This window comes from Lepidochelys kempii, chromosome 8 (genome assembly GCF_965140265.1).
Source record: "Lepidochelys kempii isolate rLepKem1 chromosome 8, rLepKem1.hap2, whole genome shotgun sequence".
Classification (NCBI taxonomy): Eukaryota; Metazoa; Chordata; order Testudines; family Cheloniidae; genus Lepidochelys; species Lepidochelys kempii.
The window spans coordinates 31601936-31627132 of NC_133263.1; the positions used below are offsets into that span (position 1 = coordinate 31601936).

Below are 25197 nucleotides of genomic sequence, written 5' to 3' on the forward strand. Positions count from 1 at the left end.
CACATTCAGAGCTGCCACACAACTCTCATAAATCTGATTGCATTTAGTAGTTCTGATTATTCAATCGCAGCCTGTGTTTTAAAATTACTTGTGATATGATTCATATATAAAAGACCTGAACATTTACAAGCAAAGGTAATTTTTTTAAGGATTTCATCATAGAATCATAGAATATCAAGGTTGGAAGGGACCTCAGGAGATCATCTAGTCCAACCCCCTGCTCAAAGCAGGACCAGTCCCCAATTTTTGTCCCAGATCCCTAAATGGCCCCCTCAAGGATTGAACTCAACTCTGGGTTTAGCAGGCCAATGCTCAAACCACTGAGCTATCCCTCCCCCCCCAAATACAAGATAAGCACAATTTGTTATTGTGCTTATCTTGTATTTCATTTGTTTGCTAAAATTGAGATGCTTCCAGGCCACGTCTTCAAGTCCTTACTCCCCACAGTTGGCAACAGGTTTCAAAATAGTATAGCTCTCAACATGCTGAGCCCTTCTGAAAATCTGGCCTAGACTGTGGATGGTGAATGCTTGAAAGTGTGGTCTTTAATATTCAATATCACACATACAGCCATGGAGGAAAGTAATTTGGATTAAAAGTATTCTTGTTTCTTTACTTTTGTGGCCAAGATTCTTGAACGTGCCAGTATGTTGTCACTCCTGTTGAAGGATTTATTTTTTTAAACCTGGTAAATGATATTTCTCCAGAGAGATGTAGATAAACAATGAGAAACAGAAAGAGCTGTATTTCTGGTCTTTGTTTGACAGCATAATGAATATCCTTACCCATACAGTAGCGTGGTTTCTTTGACAGTTGTCTCAAGACATTTTCACTGGAAGAAACAAACATTTGAAAAGTGGTACAGTACCTTCTGTTGTCATTTAGGGAGTCTGGTTATTTGTATTTATTCAAGAATATGTAAGACTTTTTCTTAGGAATGTGGGAAAGAGCAATTTGTCAATCACTTGACTTTTCAATCCATTGTCTCAGATTAAACTTAAATTTTCTTTATTGAGGAATCTTTATGTAGAGCATAATAGGAAATGATGTGTTTTTTCCCCCTTAGTCTGTGTTTTTCTTGACTGTTCCTCTTCAGGGAAATAAACTGCAGTCACCACTTAAATCTTGTGTTCACTGCCTTTTTCCCTTGTGAACCCTTTTGTTTTTGTTTATGTTTGTTTTTAAAAAGCCTAAAAAGGACACCTTTGTATGCTGTAACTGCCCCTAACATGACTTCAATACAACAAAAGTGACCGTCAAGCGTAACTTAACTACAGCCACACAATGCAAGACAACCCACTGCCAGCAACCCAAGCAACTCAAAGGCCTCACATTCTTACAGTTCATCTCTGTTTATAACTGCTTGTGGGAGAGCGCATGTGGGAGACAGATTTACACTGCAGTGAGCCCTGAAGGTCCTTGGATGTCCATCTTGTACCCTGGTCCTCAGCTTCTGGGTAACTTCCTCTGTGGCCTTCATCTTGGGTTGCTACCTGAGAACAGCTGCCTCCCTCACATCTCCCTTATAGATCAATCTGCATTCCCCTGTGTCAATTCTGTGGCTACTCTGTCTCACTCCAGCGTACTATTACCTACCCACCATATTCCCATCCTTTAATACCATATGTGGTATTTTCTGTCCATCCCCTTTATCAGAAAACATGATGGCAGCTGCTGGAAACTCTTTCTTTCTTTCCTCCCTCAGAACAGCAACTGAAACAAACCTGAGGATTTTACATCTATTATCCCGAGTGCCCAGCACTCCGTATAATATAGATTGTCTTGTGGGACCTTAGTATTTGGATATTAAATGGACTAGAACCCTAGATTGGTCCCAGCAATTTCTACTTTTCCCTTACTACTAACCCCACCCCACCACAATCCTGAAATCATCAGTTTTCAAAAAGAGAGTAAAGATACTGTGTCATCATGCAAATTAGCCTTGTGCTATGCGTAATCTCCAGGTAACTGAAGTCTCCTCCAGACTGGCTGCTTTTAGTAGCTGGTAGTTAGATAACACCTACTGGTAAGATTTTTAAGTCTGTGGTCAGAGGCAGCCACTGGCAGTGTGCTGGTCCCTTCATAGCTGGCTTCCTACTAGCTGAGTATCTCCAAGATTCCCACAAAGAAGGCAGCACTGTTGCTTTTCCTATATTGCAGCATGGTATACTGAGTTAAAGTGGAGCAGAGTACTAAATCTGCTGTATCCAAAAAGCATTTGTCATGTTTACAGGATGAGCTGTGCTTTAGACTCCTTCTCAAGTGCACCTCTCAGGTGACAGCGTAGCTTCCTCCTCCTCTCAGGGGTAGAACCCTGTGATCCAGACCCTTTTGGACTGGATCTCTGGGCTGCAGCCCTCCCATTTTCCAACTGTGTAACCATGACAGGCCCAACTGTCTGTGGTACATGCCGGAGAACTTCTCTTTAGGAATCTATGACCAGTGGTTGATTTAATATGACTCAAAAAGTTTAAACAAACTTACTGTTTATTTCCCCAAAGGAACATTACAAGCTGAGAAAAGGGTTAAAACAACAAAGGCCTATGCACCAGGATCTTAGCTAAACCTTATCCTTTCTTGGCAAGTCTTTGGTAGGTTCCGCTCAGTCCAGGATCACTACTTTTGGACTGGGAGAAATAGACTGGGCAGTTTTTATCAATCAGTGTCTCTGGCAGCCTCACCCCTACTCTTCTTTACTTCCTTCCCCTCTACGCAGGGTTTTTAGCAGTTTAGAATCCCTTTGACCCAAAACTCTGGCTTTAGGAAAATAAATGTGTTGACCTGGCTGGAGCCAGGTAAGTAGGCATTTTCTTGGTTAATGTCCTCCATTGTTCTTGGGATTTTCTCTTAGAGGTATGTTGTTTCTCTTAGTTTTGTTTCCTGCTTGTTCTCCCTAATGGTTTCCTTTGATTTAACTCCATGCAGTCAGGGACAGCAATATCACAGGTGTCAACACATGATATTCATATGAATAATAGATGCCCGTCTTATTCTCCACAGCATTAATCAAGCTCATTTGGGATTTTCTTTTAACAATGAATCTGAATCAATATGTATTATGCGATTGGTTCAGGTTGTTGCCATTATGCTCCTGCTGTTTTGCTAAGCAGCTTTTCTCGGCACTTGCAGCATCTTGGATTTCCAGTTGGCACTTCCCTCTTTGAATTCATTTTCCCAGCTGAACTGTGAATTATTCACTAGTCATTAAGAGTCAGTGAGGAGAGGTGCCCTTGTAAGCAAGCAGCACATGGAAAATATCAATGCACAGTGTCGTATTCACTGCTGGCTCTATCAGGACTAGCACACTGATTGCTAAACGAATCATTCTAGGGATGAATTCTGTGGGGCTGTCTTTTGCAGAAAACCTTCAAACAGAGAGGTCCTATCTTCTCTATATGGAAAACTACAGACTACATGTTCTGTTGGTCAAAGTGTTCCCTCCCTCCACTGTTATGCACTGTCCTGTGTCAGCTATTGAACTCTCTCTCTCATTGTTGTGTGCTGTGATAGTGAAGGTGATTGGAACAATTTACAAAGGATTGTGGTGGATTCTCCATCACTGGCAATTTTCAAATCAAGATTGGATGTTTTCCTAAAAGATATGCTGCAGTTCAAAGAGGAATTAATTCAGGGGAGTTCTATGGCCTGTGCATAGAATCATAGGGTTAGAAGGGACAGCAAGGGTCATCTTGTCTAACCCTCTCCCAAGATGCAGGATTTGTTGTGTCTAACCAATCCAAGGCAGATGGCTATCCAACCTCCTTTTGTAAACCTCCAGTGAAAGAGCTTCCACAACCACAGAAGATCAGACTAGATAATCACACTTGGCCCTTCTGACCTTGTAATTAATGATTTTTTTAAGGAAGGATTCTACAAAATCTGTGAAATGTAGCTCTGTTTTTATTAAAGTGATTGTGGACTTTGCAATAATAAGCCACTAATGTAAGAGGCCAAATAGCCCTAGTGCTGTTGCAGCAGGAGGCATAGAGATGGCTGTTGTGATTCACCGGAGAGTAAGAAGCTACAGCATCATAGCTGTGCAGAGGATTGAAAGATGCTTACAGAAGCTATAATGTAACTTGTCAATGTCTTAAACGCTTTCAGTTTTCATTGCAAGCTTTTTCCAATTAAATACAAGCTTTGAAAAATAACCCATGCATTTCACTTTTGCCAGAATTATTTAAAAATAAAAACAGACTTCTGTGATGCCATACACCAATTTGTTTTTCTATGGCAGAATGTCAGGTTTCTGTTTTTTAAATCTGATCTGAAATACCACACCCTAAAAAGCAAAAGCCCACTCTGAAAATGAATGAGAGGCTGAAATTGGAGAAAGCTCACCACTCGTACATGTTAGTAATTTTATAGTGAGTAGGAATGGATGAGTAAGCTGGTTCAGATGGAATCAGAACCAACCCAAACATCCACCGTAATCTCCAGATGAGCAAAGAGGAAAAGGTTCCACAAAGTTGGGCTAACTCTGTGAGGATATGGATGCTATATATGTTTTCTTGCATCTTTTGTACTTTCTAATTTCAGTTACAGCACCTCTATTGGGACCTTGCTGTGTGTGCATAGAGGGGTGTAATGAAGGAAGAGAGAATTTCTCATGTGACAGTTCTTGTTGTTTGTCTAAAACAGATTAAAGAAGCATAATTGTGATCATGAAATGAATATCCCCAAATGCCTGGCCAAAACTGATCTCTAACTCTCAACAGTTGTTCAGTGATTCAGGGTGAACAGTAGAGCCAACTCAAGTTGTTTTTGAGGTGAACATATTAAGCGTCTCATATGTTTTCCCAGAGATGAGCTGCCAGAAGCTGAAGAACCGGTTCCAGTCGCTCCGGGTCTTCGGTGGCACGTCCTTCAGTCGCTCCGAGTCTTCAGTGGCACTGAAGGACCTGCCGCCGAAGGCCCGGAGCGAGTGAAGGACGTGCTGCCGAAGTGACGCTGAAGGCCCGCTGGGTGAGTAAAAATTCTCAGGGGAGCTTCCCCAGCCGAGAGCTCAGGTGGGATGAAAAGGACACAGTTTGCCCACCCCTTTAACAACCGGTTCTAAACCGGCTTCAAAATTTAACAACTGGTTCGTGCGAACCGGCTCCAGCTCACCACTGTGTATTCCCTACTAGCGTGCAGGAGGCACTGGGTGGGTGGCTGGGTGGGAGGGAGGGGGAGGAGTTGATCAGCATGGCCTGCGGACCCCAGTTTGAGAAATGCTGTCATACTTTACAAATGTTTTGGTTCATGTTAATTTAATTGTGGTGAGGAGAACATCTGGAAAATGAATTCAATACAAAGATCTTCCACATCTCCCTGACCTGGAGGGACCATCCCATTAAAAATAAGAAACAAATGCATTCTCCATGGGGATTTCATCTTGACTTCCCCTACTGAGGATGCCAGCAAGGGTGCTAATTGCAAAGGTGTCTTTTGTGAACACTTGTCCACAAGGACTTGAACTCAGATGCCGAACTCATGGTATAAACATGAATAAAGAGCTGATGGTACTAACTTGTATTCAGCTGGTCTGGTTTTGAAGCAGTGGTCTAGAGAGTAAAGGCTTGTATGTGGTCTCTGATTGCTTCCTGACAGTGTGCTCTTGTCACTGATCTACCAAGAAATTCAGAAAAGACATTGAACAGGCTATAATGTGTGGAGGGGTTTTTTATTATTTCAGCATGCATCTTGTACAGTAAACAGTAAGGAACTTTACATTTCAGTGAGAGTGGGGTTATTTTTTCCATTGGTGCTTGGTGGTCTTAAAACCTGCAGCTTAGTTCTGATTTTTTTTTTCTTTTGAAGCTGACACATCTGTTCACAGAACACATGATGAAAGGACCTGAGCTTAGGGTTGCCAGGCATCCAGTTTTCAACCAGAATGACTGGTCAAAAAGGGACCCTGGCTGCTCTGGTTAGCACCGTTGACTGGGCCATTTAAAAGTCCAGTGCACAGCGGAACGGGACTAAGGCAGGCTCCCTGCCTGCGCTGGCTCCGCAGAGCTCCCCGGAAGTGGCTGGAAAGTCTGGCCCCTAGGTGCAGAGGTGGTCAGGGAAGCTCCGTGTGCTATCCCCACCCTGCAGCGCCACCTCCACAGCTCCCATTGGCAGGGAACCATGGCCAATGGGAGCTGTGGGGGCGGAGCCTGCAGGTGCGGGCAGCATGCACCACACAGAGCCACCTGGCTGCGCCTCCACCTAGGGGCCAGCCACTTCTGGGAGCAGTGCGGAGCCAGGGCAGGCAGGGAGCCTGCCTTACCCCTGCTGCATTGCAGACTGGGAGCCGCCTGAGGTAAGCACTGCCTAGCTGGAGCCCGCACCCTGAACCCCCTGCCCTATGTCAGAACTCTCTCCTGCACCCTAACTCCCTCCCAGAGCATGCACCCCAGCCCTGAGCCCCCGCCCAGACCTCATACTCCAGCCCCCTGCCCCAGATCAGAACCCCCCCCACACACACTAACTCCCTTCCGCACCCCTATCCTAGCTCTGAGCCCCATCCCAGAGCTCACATCCTGCATCCTCTCCTGCACTACAACCCTCTTCCCCAGCCCTGAGCACACTCCCAACCTCACCCCTTGCTCCACCCCAGAGCAAACACCACCAGCTGGAGCCTACACCGCTCCAGCCCTGAGCCCCCTCCTGCACCCTGAACCCCTTATTTCTGCTCAGAGCCTGCATCCACAGCTGGAGCCATTACTCCCTCCCGCACTCCAACCACTGCCCCAGCCAATGTAAGTGAGGGTGGGAGAGAACGAGTGACAGAGGGAGGGGACTGGAGTGAGTGGGGGGTGGGGCCTCAGAGAAGGGGCAGAGGCGGAGCCTTGTGGAAGAAACGGGGCAAGGGTCTTCAGTTTTGTGCAATTAAAAAGTTGGCAACCCTACCTGTGCTATCCATGTCAAGAGTGCTAGTCAAACACAATACACATGGAGTACTTTGGATTCACATTGTATACTGCAGTGAATTGGAAACTGAATGGAGAGCAACGGTCATTTTCAGGGAACAGGCCATCAGTGTAGGCATCAGAGAAGTCCCATGGTAATATATGGTATATAAACTCAGACAACATATCTCTTCTCTAGAACTCTGACCACTGAACCTGGTACATTTTAAGAATTACAAAGTACAGACTGAGAAGGCAGAGTGTGGGGGAAAAGGAACTTCATCTTGTTTTGTTGTGGAACATTATATGTTTGTTTTGTATTGCCAAGCAGAAAGTACAGAAATATATTGACTGACTTTCACCATGATGATAATCAGAACTCCACCAGTCAACATAAGGGAAGGCCAGAGGAAAGCGAAGAAAAGGCCCTTTGGAGGATATAGCCTTATTAAAATGACACTTGTCTGTCTTTGTTCTGGGTCATAATAACAAGGGAAAGTCTGATGCTTTCGGAAATTTTCTGCGGCGCTTTCTATTAGCGTTTTAACTTCTTTGTCGTTCTTCAAGTTTTGTGGAATATAGGAGCACTAAAATGAGAAATCAAGATACTTGTTAGAGCAATTGTTCTACTGCAGGATGTGCAGTGATGTGAGACCTTTCTTAAACATCACTTTACTAGTTCAAACAAAAGGTTATGTGCACATCTGAGAGTATCTCTAAATATTGTCTTGCCGTTACCTTGTCCATCCCCTACCTATCTGTTGTTGTCTCCTGTCGTACACTGAGCCCCCAATCTTGCAAAGGGTTACGCACACATGTAACTTGATGCATGTGAATAGCAATTTGGAGTTGGGATGGAATTTTCCCCCAAGGTCAGATTGGCAGGAACCTTTTTTTGCTTTATTCTGAAGCATGGGATGTGGGTTGCCTGGTAGGATCATCTGGACATATCTCACCTAATCAATTCTCTACCATTGCAGGGGCATCAGACATTGGGAACACCTTAGTCCCTCCTGTTCTCTGTCTATGGCACACAAATAGTTCAGTATCCTGATGACTGGAATGCTTTCATCTAACTAAAGACAGTGAGTTCAAACTGAGGGGTATCTGGGTGAACTTTAGTGGCCTGTGGAGGTCAGCCTAATGATCTGATCTAATGGTCTATTCTGGCCTCAAGCGCTATGAATCTATGAAAAAGTGTTGTGAGAGCCAACGGGACAGCTTCTGCTCTTGGAGTGAAGCCCGTGCATAATTTTTTACAAAGCTCAGGGTCTTAGATTTTAAACAGAGACAAGGGCTGTACTTTTTCTGTGAGTGGACAGCACCTAGCTCTGTGGCCCTTGATCCCTGACTGAGGCTTCTGGCACTGCCACAGGACCAATACATTAGTACAGAAATTCCTAAATGGGCTTGGCTGGAAGGGAGCAGAGACAGTGGAACAAAGGTACGTCACTGCTGATAGGGCTTTCGCAGTCATGAGTTAGTCTACCACTGCTGCCATGGAGCACCTATCTTGGGGTGCTGGAGTAGGCTAAATTCCAATTATCCAAGAGTACCTGGCCAGTATGTGAGTTACTTCAGTGTGCGCCTCTCTCTATAATTAGTGAAAGACGATGACCTACTTTTTCACTGGGGGAGAAAGTATTTTAATTGGTTACACTATGAAACAATTTTGTAGCTTTCTAGTGCAAGAAATAGATAGTGATCAATGTTATTTTATTTGTATTAATGTAGTACCTATAGGCTCTAGCTGTGATTAGTACCCCATTATGATAGGTACTAAATCACACACACCCAGTAAAGGATAGTCCCTGTACTGCAGAGCTTGCCATCTAACTAGGTGAGACAGAAAAGAGCTGAGATGGGAAATGAAGTCAGGTGCATTTGCTTTCTCATTGTAATACAGGAGTTCAGTGGCAGAGCAGGTAACAGAGCCCCATTCTTCTGAGCGTCTATCCATGTTCCTATCCATTGGGCTCACACTGCCTCTCAGAGGAAAGGTGTTGCTGGATTCTTAATACAGCTGTCTGCCGAGAGCCATTCTTTGTCTCTGTAACTGCCTAACTTAATGGACAAAGGGAGAAAGCAGAGATCAGCTATCCAGTCATACCTTCCTCATGGACAAGCAGGGGGCTTTCAAATGTAATTGGGAGTCCATTTAAAGAGGTATAAAATCCATTCATTGCTCTTAGAAGACAGTTTGGCAAAAACTGTGCCGACAGATTTAATTTATCAAAGAAATTATACTTCTGTTCAGATTCACAATGTTTATTGCACCATTCATTAGCACCCATTAAAGTGGGTTGGCTAAAATAAAAGCCCTTTCCCCAAATCCCAGCTATGAGTTTGGAATGCTGACTGACATTAAATTACTGGAAATGCTATTTATTTCAGAGCATTAACCCACAAGCCATTTTGAGGTACTTGCAGTACGACTATTTTCCATTTCTGGCATCTTTTTTCACCTCTTGAGTAGACAGTGTTTGTGGATCAGTTTAGCCTGACCTGGAAGTAATTTTAAATTTTCAGCTGTCGAAATGCAGAAGCTTTATCCCAAAACCAATAACCTAAACAAATGTAATGTAAACAAAATGAGATTTTTTCCCAAGGCAACAGTGACTACGACCTGAAAGAAAACCCTCTATGTGCAAAAATAAAATTGGCCCCATAAAACAATAATATTTATCTCACTGCAAATGTATTCCTAGATGTTTCAGGACTTCCCTCTGATAGAGCAAGGCCTGAAGAGGAATTCCAAGTTCATGTAGACAGGCTGAAACTAACCCCGATGCAGAGATTCACCTTAAAGTCTATGTACCATTAAAGGTCCATGTAAGTCTCATAATAGGGCTTAACTGGGGTTTCTCTGGTGCATAAGGACTTGTTCTGGCCTCCTACAGAGGGATGAGTATCACGCACTATGCTGAATATTGGACCCTAAGAGTCAACCACTGTCCTTGAACTTGCTCTCACAGACTGCCTTATGGAAAGGAGAGTATTCAGTGTACTGTCCCTAAATGTCTGAGATTCCCTATAGTTGGAGTTTCACAGGGGCAGAGAAATTTCCCCCCCAAAGCTAAAGGTTTTGTATGTTTACTTAATTTTTAATCTTGAGATCTTAAATCCACCTCAAATCTGTGAAAACCATTTTAATTTAAAAGCTAAACTCACTACATTTCCAAAGAAGTGTTGACCAAGCCTCTACATTTAAACACATTTTTTTCTTCTTGCTATTACTTGTGTGCATAGCCCCTGTAATTTTGCCTGCAAGTAGCAATTCTGTACAATGAGATACTACATGTAGCTTTTCTACAGATCTTAGAATTGCCATATGTTTGAACTATAGAGGAATATAGACCTTGTATTTGCAAAGCTTGCAACAGCCTTTGAAGATTGACCCTCCGCATTTCCAAATGCTCCAAACTATCTGCAAGTTTAAATCCCATCGTGCTTCATAATGTTTAATATATATTCTTCAGTCTTGAAGTGGACTTTGAAGTGATGATTGACCCAAGCTGCTAAAGTCAGATATGGAATTTTCTGAAGTCTTGTAAGAGTCAAGGGCACCTGGCATTTTGGTTTGGGTCCTTCTCTTATTTTGATGATGTACCAAGGAAATAAAAATCTCCTAAACTAATCCTTACTGTTTTTCTTACGTGCACTCTAGTAATTCTGTGCTTTTAGCATTCAAAACTCTCTCTACTCACAACACTCTAATCTATGTTTCTTAGTCAAAAGCAAGTACAGGACAGCATAATGGACTGAAGACATATCTACAGCAATCCTACACTTTCTGCCCACATCTCACTTTAAACCATTCTGCAATGTATGAAATGTCAGTCTTTCCATGAAACTGGCAGCTCATTCACATATCATACAACCGGACACAGGCATTCTCAAACGCTCACATTTTTTGCTTCCTATCTTATTTTTTCCCTTATTTATTCCCTCTTAAAGATAGCTTGCTGAGTGAAACCATGAATTTTCACTTCACATGCAAGAAATATTTCAGTGAATGTTCAGGAACTCGCTGCAGGGTGATATTTTGCTGTTTCTAGGGTTGAAAATGTTTCCCTCCCCTTCACTGAAAAAGGTGTAATTCTAGAGGTTTGGTTCAACTTGCTATAAAGATGGGGACAAATTGTAGAATTCAGGCCTATATTCTGGTTTGGGTTGTGAACATCCTAAAGTTCAAGGGTGCTTGGATCTGAACATTTTGGTTTACACCCACCCCATGAGAGTCGAGAGCTTGTTTTTGTGAAAAAAGTAGTCACTGAAATCTTCCCCGTGTTTAGGAACCACATTCAACCCACATCTTGTTGGATGTTCTGAAATGGTTGCTTCACTTCCAGTGGCAGGCTGGGGGACCAGACCTTGCCATTTTAAAAACGCTACAAGACAGTTGATGCCAGACAGGCGCACAAGTGGAGGTATTGGAAATGACATGAGGACATGTTTGTTTCCAGACTGCCATCCCAGGTTAGACCTGCCAAGTTATTCAAGACTTTGGACACTCCCTTGAAGTGAAGCTGAATTCCCAGCTGTCAAGGTTCCCACAGCCCTTCCTGGAATGGAGCTCCACCATTATACACGGTGCAACCTCTGCCAAGGTTTTGTTTCAGTAACACTCCCATCTATTCAAGGGTATTTCCAAGCTCAAGTTTCTGTTGCAACAGTGGGTAGAAACAGTTGCAGATTACACCAAGAACAAACCCAGCTGCTGGATTGGGTGCCCACATTCCCAGTTTATTGACTCCCACCTGAGGTGTACCAAACCCACTGGTGTTTCATGTTCCCAAACCTCCACCTTTCCCCCCTTCTACCTCCCATCTTATTTCCTGTATTCCCCAAATGGGAGTGAACTTTAGGGCTCTGTTTTTAATCAGGGCCACATTTAACCTCAACCTACCCCAGGGTTATTCAACAAACGCTTGGGCGAACCACACATGTTGATCTATTCCTCTAAATTGTGCTTCAGCGTGCAGAGATTTATGTATATTTTATGCTTATAAATGTTTAATAGTTATTTTTGGTTGATGTAATTGCTTCTCAAATATTACCTTAAATATGTCTGATATTGCATTTATAATACATGCCAAATTTGTCCTCACTCTGAATTTTTCAACATTTGCCTTGGTCTAAGCAGAAGCATTGGCATGAAGAAAGACTAACAAGTCTGTGCTCTATTTTCAGTTAATTCACTAGTGCTTTGCTTGGTTATAAAAATAACCTGCTGAACCACACGTGACAAATATCAACAGTGATTCTGATGAATACATTTAAATCCCAATACCTTGGGATTTCTTTCTTGTGTTTCTTCGGTATGATAGAGCATAACCTCTTGTCCTGAGAAGTTCAAATCAACCAACACCTCTAGACAAGGATACTGGAAAATGTTTTCATCGCCTTCACCATTGTTGAACGAGCACTGGACTTTGTCCTTGATGTTGGTTTTGAGCAGTTTGCACGTAGTTTCTTTGGTCCAAACACTATAAAACAAATCATACTGCTTTTAAATGCTTTGTTGACAGCTTTTTCACAGCATGATTCTGTCCAAGCACTGTTGACAACTTTTCCACCATAGTGGTGTTTCGTGTGTCATTAAGCCGTCAGCAGTATGGTGGGCTGGGGGTGTGGATAGAGTGTGTATTCAAGGGCTCTGAGCCAAACCCAAACAGACAGATAGGGTGGGTTAGGATTAGAGGCAGTGCACAGAAGATATGGATTTTTACTCACCCATTAGCCATTCATTGGATGGATTTAGAGGCAGATTTTATCTCCCATGCTTGGATGTGTTGGAAGTTGGCACCCCCAAAAGAACAACAGAAAAACTAGGGTTTGTTTGTGTGAATTCTAATACTGGTTGGTAAATATTTTAAATGTGGATGCACGTGTTTTTTTTTTTCTCTGCACTTGCAGAGACCTGAATGAAAATTTGACCTTGTACGTATATGTTCTGAAATACAGTTTAGCATATTAGAGCTTTAGATCAGGGGTGGGCAAACTTTTTGGCCCGAGGGCCACATTGGGGTATGGGAATTGTATGGCAGGCCAGGAATGCTCACAAAATTTGGGGTAGGGGTGCAGGAGGGGGTGAAGGCTCTGTGGTGGGGCCAGAAATGAGGAGTTCAGGGTGTGGGAAAGGGCTCCGGACAAGGGCTGGGAGTTGGGGTGTGTCGGGGGGTGTGAGGGCTCCAGCTGGGGATGCTGGGGTTGGGGGTACAGGAGGGTGCTTTGGGCTGGGACCAAGGGGCTCAGAGAGCAGGAGGGGGATCAGGGCTAGGGCAGGGGGTTGGGGCAGGGGTGCAGGTTCTGGGTGGTGCTTACCTCAAGCAGCTCCCGGAAGCAGCGGCATGTCTCCCACCCGGCTCCTATGCAGAGGCATGGCCAGGCGGCTCCACACTCTGCCCCATCCGCAGGTGCCACCCCTGCAGCTCCCATTGGCTGTGCTTCCTGGCCAATGGTCACTTGGGGGTGGGCAGCGTGTGGAGTCCCCTGGCTGCCCCTATGCGTAGGAGCTGGAAGGGGGACATGCTGCCACTTCCGGGAGCCACGCAGAACCACAGCATGTGCAGAGCAGGGCAAGCCCTGGATCCTAATCCCAGGCAGGAGCTCAAGGACCAAATTAAAACATCTGAAGGGCTGGATGTGAGTTTGCCTACCCCTGCTTTGGATGCTTCAGAAAAATAAAAAACCTTTTAACTAATGTTTGGTAACTCTCAAATCCTATATTTACTGCAGGTTTTCACTTCTTTGTCTTTATTAAGAGGGTCATTTGCATGATTGAATACATAGGATCTTTGCACGAGGCTTTCAGCAGTTTTTTTTTCCTAAGCATATCACTGAATGTTGTTAACAGCTGTGGCAAGCTAGGAACTTCATGGCTATAGTTATGCTCCACACCGTGGCCACTCAGATCTTCATGGTGAAGCAAGGATAAAACTTTATCAGCCTGATCCAGAAGCCCCAAGCCCCCTACCTTGGGTGCTAAAACAGGATCCTAGCAACAGAGGACTTGTGTGTATGTGTATCCATAGATATAAATCTATTTACACAGAAAAATCTGTCCATAAAGAAAACAAAAATATGCACGCTTACTGGTATGATATCAAATTAGAAATTGAACTGTGGACCTCTAGACCCTAGCAGGGACTGCAACCAACTTGTGTCCTTTGCAGACTGATTGGGCATTTTCCCATGGTATGTGGGGGTTGGGGGAGAAGAGAACCTGTAATTAGCTCTGATGAGTGGGTTACACTAGTTCATTACAAAATGCTTCCAGTGGTTAAAGAGTTAAAGTTTAGGACTATGGACCTGGCTTATTTGCCAGAGGTCATACATTCTTGCTAGGGCTGGTTTGAATATATTCATCAAAACTTTTTTTTAAAGGGAATATGGCTTTTAAACATAAACTATTGTTGTTGAAGATTTGCAGTGTTTTTTGCTAAACTGAAAAATGTTTTTCAAAACCGAAAGCCAAAATGTTCTCAGTGAAAACCTGAAAAATTCTGTGAGAAACATTGACCAAAATAAAAGTTTTTCCCTTTTTTCTGAAACTTTCACAGAAAATTAGAATGCATTTCTGGATCTGCTGTGATTCTAATCCTGAAGGGATGTCTTCCTGTGTCAGATGCTTCCCCATAACTCTATTAACTATTCATGATTAACAGCTTCCCTCCCCACTTCATGCTATCTAAAATCAGCTTGTAAGCTCTTTATGGCAGTATCCTTTGATTTGTTCTGTGAAGCACCTAAGGCACTTTTGGGCTCCACAAAAATAATAACCATGATAACAACAGAAAAACACAGGCTGATGGTTATAACAAAAGAATAACTGCAGTTACCTGTTCACGTAGGATGGCATAATTGTGATCCCAACAAAAAAGTACATCATCACTGAGCATGCAACCATTCCTAGTCCCAGGCACAGTGCCCTGGTCTCCCCTCGCTTCTGTGCAGTCACCAATTTTTTCCCCAACATGATTTAGTGTTATGGATTCTGAAATTTCTTGTTCTGGAGTGAAACATAAAAACAGGGGAAAATGCAACCAGAATCATCATCAGATTTAGTATTAGATTTAATATAAACTCTTAAGAGGCTTTGATTCAAGATATTGCAAATCGTGAGGGATTTAGGGGAATCTGATCCATTACAGCTCCTCACTCACATTAAAATTTAGAAGGCAGTCAAGTAAGTCCAGTAAAAGAAAATACTGACTCCAATTTTTTTTATAAAAGGCTCTGGAGGTGATCCCGGCAATTACAAGCTACTAAGTCTAACTTCAGTACCAGGCAAATTGGTTGAGACTGGAGTAAAGTATAGAATTATCAGACACATAGATGAACACAGTTTGTTGGGGAAGAGTCAACATGGTTTTTGTACAGGGAAATCATGCCTCACAATCTACTAGAATACTTTGGGTGGGGGTCAACAAGCATGTGGACAAGGATGATCCAGTGGATACAGTGTACTTAGATTTTGAGAAAGCCTTTGACGAGTTCCCTCACCAAAAGCTCTTATGCAAAGTAAGCTGTTCTGGAATAGGAGGGAAGGCTCTCTCATGGATCAGTAATTGGTTAAAAGACAGGAAACAAAGGGTAGGAATAAATTATCAGTTCTGAGAAAGGAGAGAGATAAATAGTGGTGTCTCCCAGGGGTCTCTATTGGGACCAGTGCTGTTCAACATATTCATAAATGATCTGAAAAAATGGGGAAACTGTGAGGTGGAAAAATTTGCAGATGATACAAAAGTACTCAAGATAGCTAAGTCCTGGGCAGACTGCGAAGAGTTACAAAGGGATCTCACAAATCTGGGTGACTGGGCAACAAAATGGCAGATGAAATTCACTGTTGATAAATGCAAAGTAATGCACATTGGAAAACACAATCCCAACTATATATACAAAATTATATGATCTAAATTAGCTGTTGCCACTCAAGAAAGATCTTGGAGTCATTGTGGATAGTTCTCTGAAAACATCCACTCAATGTGCAGCGGCAGTCAAAAAAGCAAACAATGTTGGGAATTATTAAGAAAAGGATAGATAATAAGACAGGAAATATCATATTGCTTCTATATAAATCCATGGTATGCCCACATCTTGAATACTGCATGCAGATCTGGTCATCCCATCTCAAGAAAGATATATTGGAATTGGAAAAGGGACAGAAAATGGCAACAAAAATGTTTAGGGGTATGGAACAGCTTCCATATGAAGAGAGTAATGAAACTGGGACTGTTCAGCTTAGAAAAGAGATGACTAATGGGGGGGATATTATTGAGGTCTATAAAATCATGATGGGTGTGGAGAAAGCAAATAAGGAAGTGTTATTTACTCCCTCTCATATCACAAGAACTAGGGGTCAGCAAATGAAATTAATAAGCAGCAGGTTTAAAACAAACAAAATGAAGTATTTCTTCACACAACGCGCAGTCAACCTGTGGAACTCTTTGCCAGAGGGTGTTGTGAAGGCCAAGACTGTAACAGGGTTAAAAAAAGGTGGATAAGTTCATTGAGGAGAGGTCCATCAATGGCTATTAGCCAGGATGGGCAGGAATGCAAAACAATGCTCTGAAGTGTCCCTGGTCTCAGTTTGCTGGAAGCTGGGAATGGAATTGGATGGATCACTTGATTACTTGTTCTGTTCATTCCCTCTGAAGTACCTGACATTGGCTACTGTCGGAAGACAGGTTATTTGGCTAGATGGACCATTGGTTTGACCCAGTATGGCCGTTCTTATGTATTATACTGTGTGAAATACCCAGTTTGGCAAATTCAGCGCTACACAGGGTCATGAACTATGTTCCCTCTAAGCTGTGCAGTTGGATGTCTGCCCAGGAGTGATTCAAGTGCCACACACTTGATTAGCAGAGCCGTGCACATCCAGCAGCATGTGTTCAGCTGCCCCTATCCCTGCTGCTTGGCAGCCATGTTGCTCCTGCCCTCTGCCTTGGAGCCCCTGCTGCTCCTGGAACCCTCCCGCTGGCTGTGCAGAGTGGTGGGAGGGTTATGCTGATGTCCGGGTGTCCCCCTCCCTCTGCCCCATACTCGGGTGAAAGTAAATTAGAGGACTTACTGGTCCTGAGCAGGGGGAGTGGCCTCAACCTGGAAGAGGCAGGGCCTTAAATCCCCGGGCCCTTTAAATCACAGCTCCAGCTGTGGTAGTGGTGGCTGGGAGCCCGGGGCCTTTTAAATCACCCCCGAGCTACCAGCTGCAGAGGCGGCTGGGAGCCTTGGGGCTCGGGGACGATTTAATGGGCCCAGGGCTCCAGCTGCTGCTACTGCAGCAGAGCCCCGGACCTTTTAAATCAGTGAGGAGCCCTGGGGGCTCCTGGCTGCCACCGCTACCCTGGGGCTCGAGGCTCTGGCAGAGATTTAAATCCCTTTAAATCCCTTCTGGAGCCCCACCGCCACTACCCCAGGGCTCGGGCAGCAGGGCTCCAGCAGAGATTTAAAGGGCACCAGGATGGTAGTGGGGGCTGGAGCTCCAGGGCCCTTTAAATCCCCACCAGAGCCCCGCCACCACTACCCCAGGGCTTTAAATTGCAGTCTGCGAAAGCCGGTCCCGGTAAGGCACACTGGCTCTTACCGGTACGCTGTACCGGGGCATACCGGATTACTTTCACCTCTGCCTGTACTCCATCTCTGCAGAGCAGGGGAGAGGGGACAGGGCTCAGGACTCTGAGCAGGAGAGGGTCTGAGTGAGTACCTTAAAGAGACAGCGCAAGGTCTCTTAGAGACTTCCACCAGCAGCCAGCACACACAATCAATCTCTCTCTCTCTCTAATAGCACATGTTCTCTCAGAAACTTCCCCAGCTGGCAGCATACACACTGTTTCTGACTGTATGTGTGTGTGTGTGTGAGACACACACACACACACACGTATTGTTGTTGTTATTACTTCTTGGTACTTCCTGCAATGCACATATGTTCTCTGTAATTTTTTACTTTCAAAGTGCTGTTATTTTAGGTTTTTGACTGGTCTATGCATTTTATAACTTTTATTTCTCTCTTACACTTAAAGTTAATTCTTTGAGAAGTGAGTTCTAAAATGCCTAACCTGTCCTGGAGTAATTATCCCTAGGGTAACTTTTTAAAACTATATATTATATAGTGGTTTTTTTTTTAAAATGTCTACTGGTGGCACACATCCTCACATTACCTCAGTGCACATAAAATTGATTCCGCACATGGATGGAAAAAAATAGAGGGAACATTGGTCATGGAGGGTGTGAATGGATATATATTCTAGGGTTGTAAGAACAATTGGCAATAAAATGTGAAACCTCAGGAACGGTGTTCCCCTAAACCTGCTGTGGTTAGGATTGGACAGTGATTTAGACATTTCTACCTAGTCAGCACCGGCATTCAATTAATTGCTATTGCTGGTGGTAGTGTGACAGTGGGGAATGTTAAGAAAAATGCTAATCTAGGTAAAGTATTAGAGTTCTTCTGTACAATGGACTGAATTTGGGGGTTTGGAGTGTTCTTATCCCCCTTTGTTAAATAGAAGTCTAAATGATAACCTCACTAATACTGATGATGATTTCTATGGAATTGCAGCAATTGAAATTAATGAGTTCTAAAAATTACTGCTATTCATCCATATTCTCTCTGCCAGTTTAGCATGATTGATGTTTAGCAAATAAGAATATATATATATACACACACACACACACTCCCAGCTGTTAACTGCAGCCATACTGCTCTTTCGTGTGTGTGTGCGTGTACACACACTCCCAACTGTGAACTTCCAAATTATACTGGTGATGCCCATCAATGGCATACATATTTATAATCTATATGCATATGCGCCATTGATGGGCATCACCAGTATAATTTTTTTAATGGAAATAGGGTGTAAACCACACTTGCAAAAATCATATTTTCAGCAGACTGATAAGATTTGTTGGGGTAAGAGACAGTAGAGAAGTGGGGTGGGGGAATAATCCAGCGGGCTGAATTAAACCCACCTAGCCCCAGTTCTTCAGTTTGTTGCACATGGATTATCCTTGAATCCATACCGCCTCATGCTGATGTCACAGAGTCTCTGTGGAGGCTCAAGGGTTTGCCTAGGTGGTGTCAACTGTGAGCTTAGAGCAAACATCTTCTAGTCAGAGTTTAAAAGAGGCAGCTACTTACCATGTTCATCAGTGATGGATGGGTATAAGAAGGGTTAAGGCTCAGTTTTGGCAAGCGGAGGGACCCTGATTCAGCAAAGCACTTAATCATATGTTTAAATCTATCCCATTCAACAAATCACGAAAGCACATGCTTAAGTGCCATTGAGGTTTAACATCAAGGTGAAGTCAATGCCTAAGGCTGAACAGGTGCTCATGCACTTGGCTGATTAGGAATGAACTGGTGAACAGGAATGCAAGAATTATTCCACAGTGAAGGGCTAAACCACAGAACTGTTTTGTTGTTTCTAGCATTTTGGCCACAATCCTTTGATGAGTTACCCTTAAATAGGTGCCTGCCTCCCACCCCCGCTCCCAGAATCCACCGGACTTCAAAATGTCACTGCAGGAAGCATTGTCTGGAGAAGAATAAAAACCAAGACAATTGCTGTGGTGAAAGGAACTTTAAAGATGCCATCAGCTTTTGAGAGGAGGAGCTGAAGAAGAATGTGATGATATTAATATGTGGCTTTCTATTTTAATTATCTTTCAATCATTCAACCATGGCAGTATTGTCATTTGACTGGTTAATTTTGATAGTCAAATGACCAGATATTTGGACAGTTAAGACTTTGCTGCTGTTAGAAAAATAATTTTATAGCAGCCATTAGTATTAGCATGGTTACTAACAACAACTATATTCTCTCATGTGATTTCATTGATGCTGTTATGTTGATAGCACAGCACACCCTGAGGTTAGTGGAACTGCTGGGTGGGGGTTTAAGTGGGGGAGGGTTACAAATATTGAACAAAGAGATGATTGGTGTTCTAAGGTCTCTTTGGAAACATAATTGTTCCTCATTGAGTAATAGCATTTAGTTGCAGTATGGAAAATTTGTTCAGTTCAGTATAAAATTCCACCCTAAAAAGGTATTTAGACCCATTGTGAGCTCTGCTAGAGAGACCAGCTTTGAAGAGAATCAGTTCAATGAAGTTCAAGTACAATTTGTTGAGGTTCCTAATCAAAAAGCATCTTCTTCTTAAATTGACAATTGGACCCACAAACCATATCTGATTTCTGAGGTGTGGTATGGTGATGGCACTACATGCAGCCATATGGGATTCAGACCTTGGGACTGCTATCAGACTTGTGCTCCCTTGTCCTACAAACCCATAGCCCAGGCACACACACTTCAATGGCAGGATGCCGATGGAGATCAGTGAAAATCAGAATTTCCATCCTTTCGGAAATTCTAACATTTCAACATTTGTTTTTATCCTGAAATGGGGCAAAGTTGAACCATCAGTTTTTTTAATGGAACAAAAGTTCCCCAAAATTTTGACTCAGACATGAAATAAAACACTTTGTTTTGAATCAGCTTGACAATAAACTGCACCGTGCGGCTTGGACAGAAGGGAGACTGTGGTGCAACATGAGAGATGTAGTCTGGCCACGGAACCTGGCCCAGAGAAGAGAATGAGGATGTGGGGAACCCAAACTGCAACTCCCAGGAGGCAGTGCTGTACAAACTACTGATACAGCTTAATGATGAACCAACACTAAACAAAGTGCTTTGGTTCAGTTCAACAACTGAAATGTTTCAATTCAGGTCAAACTGACCTGCCACAAAATATTTTGATTTGATTTTTCTGATGGAAAGCCAAAAAAATTGGCAAAAGTGACATTTTTCTTGCATTTTCTACTGAAAAAATCCTTTTGTTGGAAAATTCTTAACCAGCTCTATCAATCACATGGAATTCACCCATATGGTCCTAACAGAGATCCCTTTTCAATGAGTCAGGAAAAAGTTAAAGCACCCGGTGCGCCCTCCCTCCTCCCCGCCAATAGAAAATGACTTCCAGAGCCAAAATGTTGCCATTTGTGCCTGTTAGCAGAATTACAGTGGTTAAGTATCCATCCCAGTTACACTGTGAGACAATGCAGGAGACCAATCCCCTCATCATATGTAAAACAAGAAGTTATTGCCCTGGGACTATTAACCAAAGAAATAATGCAATTATGAGAACTGTTAATCAGTAGCTCTGTCTCTCTCTTGGGATGTCTGCTGCATCCATTAATTTGCACTTCTCTTGCACCTTTCATCTAATCATCCCAAAGTATTTGTCAGTTTGTTTAAGCCTCACAGCATCTCTTGAAGCTAGATAGCTAATTTACACAGTGGTAAACTGAGGTACGGGAAGGCTAAGGGGCTTGAGCAGCGTTACAGCAGCCAGTGGCAGAACAGGAAATACCAGATTTCTTGACTTCAGTTCTCCTATGCTAACTGCTGCACAATCCTGCCTCTCAAAATTCCCAAAGCAGTTCAGATACATTTCTGCTCCACCCCAAAACAAACAAATGATAAATTATGCAAGGAACGTTAACAGGAAAGACTCCTCTAAAACCATCAGACAGCACTTCTACAAGCACCATGTGATGGGCCAGATCCCCAGGCAGCGTTATCCAGAGTAGCTCCATTGACTCTTGTGTTGCTTTCACCTGTTTATACCAGCTGAGAATCTGGTCCCTAAAACTGAAAAGTTCCTTTGTCCTTTTTTTATGCGTATAAATTGAGTGAGTGGATGAAGAGATGATGTAGCAAAAATTGTAAAACCACACTTAGCGTGTATATAGAAACCCCCCTGAAGAAAAGCTGGGGATGTAAGATGGGACAGTAAAGTTCAGTGACATTGACCTGATATACTTATTTTTTTAAACCCCTTGCGTATACAAATAACCATTCAGATGTTTTACTAGTTCTTGTTAATGATAAAAACCCTCCATTTTCTGGTTTGGAAGACAAATGAAGGTGCTCTCTGTGCCTGCACACGTGCGTCTGTACACACGTGTGTAGAAGGGTGATATTACGTAATATAAATTTTCCCACTGTCTCCAAAGAGTTAATTATGGCACATCATAAACTCTGATTCATATTTATGTTCCTTATTTTATTCTGAACTATTCTATCAGGAGCAACCTCAAAAAAGGCTAATTTCTAAGTGTTTCCTCTACCAAAGTTAGTAAATATTTGACAAATGAAATATGAAAAATTTAATTGGCCTGGGAAGAGTTACTGTTTTAAATCTGGAGACACTGAAGGGGAGCACATGTGGATTTAAGTCCTGCTTCAGTGTAGCCATAATTCTGAAGCTGCTAGGGTGCCTCCATAACTATTAGGAAAATATAAGCTTTTCATAATCCCCCCCTGCCAATCTTTTTGTTCCGTCTAGTTAAATTATACAGTACATTCGCTGTACAATGTCAACGTATAATCACCACGGTGACAGCCGCTGGTGATAATACTAGGGATGGGTTTGGAGCTGAATACCCAAATTTGATTAGTAGACTTTTTATCTTCGATGGGGAAACTCCCCCCTCCTCCTTTTCTTCAGGGACCTTTTGTTCCTGTGACCTTCCTTGATTAAGGATGAAACTCCCTTCCTGGTTAATCCATGCTGCTCCTCGATTTGATGCAGAAATCACGAGTGATAAGAGTCCACAGCACTCACAGACACCTGTCAGAGCAAAGAAGGAGAAATTGACCTCCTCCACTGGCTCCCTTGGTGAAGCCTCTTTAGTGTGGAACTGAGGTAGGCAGTAAATACTAACAGAGTTAATCGCTAATAGAGGAACCTTGTCCTGCACCATTCATTGAATTTCCTATAAACATTTAGCTTTTAAATGAACAGCGGCTGTGGATGTTATATTGCATTACACCAATGTGCGTAGTGGTCATTTGGATCTATGATGATTAACTAATAATACTCTAAATAGGCCCTGACCTAATAGCCTCTAATTTCCCTGAATTACACAGCTGCTCTGTGAGTCTGAATTTAATCAAGAAGCCACTTTGAGAGCTGTTTGTAAATAGCCATCTATTTATTATCTAAAATGTTAACTCTTTAACAGCCATCCGGTTTTATAGCCCTTGGAGTACTCTGTTCTGGCCTGCATTAAAAAGAGAAGTGCCACTTTCCCTGGCCTCCTAGGAAGAAGGCTCCATTTAGTGACCTCGGAGAGATTATTGCCGGTTTATTGGTAATGCAGTTCATGGATAGAATAAATAACAAGTAAATAAGGAGAAACAATCTGTATAGAATCATAGAGCCATACATTCAGGTAGGAGTCGTTTGTTTCTGTGTGTTTGTGTGTGGTGGGGGGCTTAACTCTTGACAGCAAAGCTATTGGAGCCTGTACAGTCACCAGCATCTTGAAATGGAATTATGGACCCATAATTCAAAATGTGCTCTCTTGTTTTTAGTGTATAGATTTTTAAACCAGTTTGGATCCTTTCCCTTCCATGTACTGCCCTCTGGCCTACTGTGACCTCCTGGCCTGCTCCCCACCTCATGTCCTGGGCACCTTCATGTAGTGTGTCCTGGCTTGGGTATTTGGACTGATGTTCAAGATTTTGGACTGATGTTCAAATTTTCCTTTCCCTACTTTTGCATCTCCAAGCCCTCTTTTGCTTGCTAGTCTCTGTTAGATTGTTTTGCCCATAATATTGAGTCACAGCAGTCCCCATTCCTGAGAGACCCAATTACAACCCCTTGAAATCAAAAGTAAAACTATTACAAGAAAGCAAATTAAGTTTCCGATCCCATTCTGTGTATCTGGTATTTACAGTAAAGGGTGATGCTGAACCAAAGGAGAAAAGACACATAGTTTTATATCTCCCCACCATATAGAGACCTGGGTAGCTAAACCACTACCAGTTTATACCATGTTTGACATCCATGGGGTGTAAATTTGATAATGTGATTAAAGCATTATTCACATGACAAAATTAGACTGGAGGAAAAAGCTGGATATTTCTTATGTCAAAAACTGTAAAGTAGGAGTGAGATGTCAGGGAGTAACAATTGGTTAGCTCTGATTTCTAATGCTTTATATAATAATTTGAACAACTGCTCTTATTCAGTCTGGTATCTCTAATGTATTTCTTCTGAACACTCCCTAATATGATTCTGCACCCTATTTGGCCATTTGAGACTGGAATTTCAAAGAAGTCTGAGATAGGTGCCCAGTTCCCTTTAAGGCGCCCAACTCCCTTAAGCTCTTTGAAAAGCCCAGTCGCAGTGCTCCTGATGCTAAGGACATTTGCTAATAAGTACTGGCCCTGAAAGAGCAGCAGTTCCCCCACGTTGTGTTATTCACAAGCTATTAGCATCATGCGAATTGAAATATTGAAATAACTTTATGATGTATATCTGAAAGATGAAAACTAGATAACGGCTTTCCCCCTACCTTAAAAGTTAGCTGTGTGTCCAGAAGCGGTCCTGTATATTTATAAAAGCTGTTTCTTCTCAAAGGCTGTCCCACACATTCCTAAGGCAAAACTTTCTCAGTGGTACTTACAGTCACTGGCAGATGCTGCTCTTTCAGAGTCTTTAGCTCATGACATAGTTTCTGTTGTTTAACTGATTCTGGTAGGTGAAAACCTTTCCACACCAGTGATGAAACAGCAAAACCTAGAGTTAAAAGCTTTCCCTTCCAGGACTCCTCTGGGTTTGTTTTGCTGTGGCTGAACTCTGAGCTTATTTCCCTATTATGAAGATTACTGTTACCATAAATGGTAAGGTATGAATGGATGCTGTCCTTTTAAGATTAATTGCTGAAAAGTAGAAAGCCACAATGTTCAGAGGCTTGACTCTCGTTTCCACTAAAGCTCCTTTCCTGTGCTCTGGCCATGTAAAGGTAATTCAAAGCAGGTCTGCTTATGTTCTCTTTACACTGCCAGGGCACTAGAAATTGACTTTAGTATAAAAGAGAATCGGGCCCTTTGTGTTCAATCTAAAAGTAATGACCCTGCTACCAATGACAGTTTTTTTTAAAAAATGATACATTACACCCATGGGCAAGAAAAGTAAAGTAATCTGAACTTGTATTCACTATTCTGAAGTTAGCTAACTGCATTTAAGTTTTATTTTTGGAGTTAAAGGAGCCTGATCTTTTCTAAAGATCAAAATGCCAGGGCTGTACGTAAAAACTGAGCATGTGATTACTGTTGCATATGCAAGCAGTGCTCTAGAGGTAGATGCCTATCTGGATCTCTACATGCACAAAATTTAGATGCAGAATTGCACTATGTGCGTATTTAATATACCACACAGTCATGCTTCGCTTCGTGATATTTTGAAAATTAGGCCTTCAGAGAATTTAGACAAGTAATAAGAAACATATTGATTCAGAATG

General features: G+C 42.7%; 1 protein-coding gene across 13 annotated transcripts in view; it reads right to left on the reverse strand.

Annotated features, from left to right (window-relative positions):
* KCNMB1 (potassium calcium-activated channel subfamily M regulatory beta subunit 1) overlaps positions 1–24510 on the reverse strand; it is a 123425-nt gene extending 98915 nt beyond the window's left edge. For 3 of the 13 annotated variants that reach the window (XM_073355974.1, XM_073355976.1, XM_073355977.1), the window contains exons 1-5: positions 24250–24510; positions 14723–14892; positions 12172–12367; positions 7235–7465; positions 5513–5610 (exon numbers count right to left, since the gene is read on the reverse strand). In XM_073355974.1, coding sequence (XP_073212075.1) covers positions 5513–5610; positions 7235–7465; positions 12172–12367; positions 14723–14859 — 662 coding nt within the window. In that variant the 5' untranslated portion in view covers positions 14860–14892; positions 24250–24510. Of the gene's footprint in view, positions 1–785; positions 833–2530; positions 3184–5512; positions 5611–6475; positions 7466–12171; positions 12368–14722; positions 14893–17589; positions 17652–22278; positions 22518–24249 lie in introns of those variants that run through there. The other 10 variants (XM_073355971.1, XM_073355969.1, XM_073355968.1 and 7 more) reach the window with 10 other exon arrangements.
* Between the last annotated feature and the right edge of the window lie 687 nt (positions 24511–25197).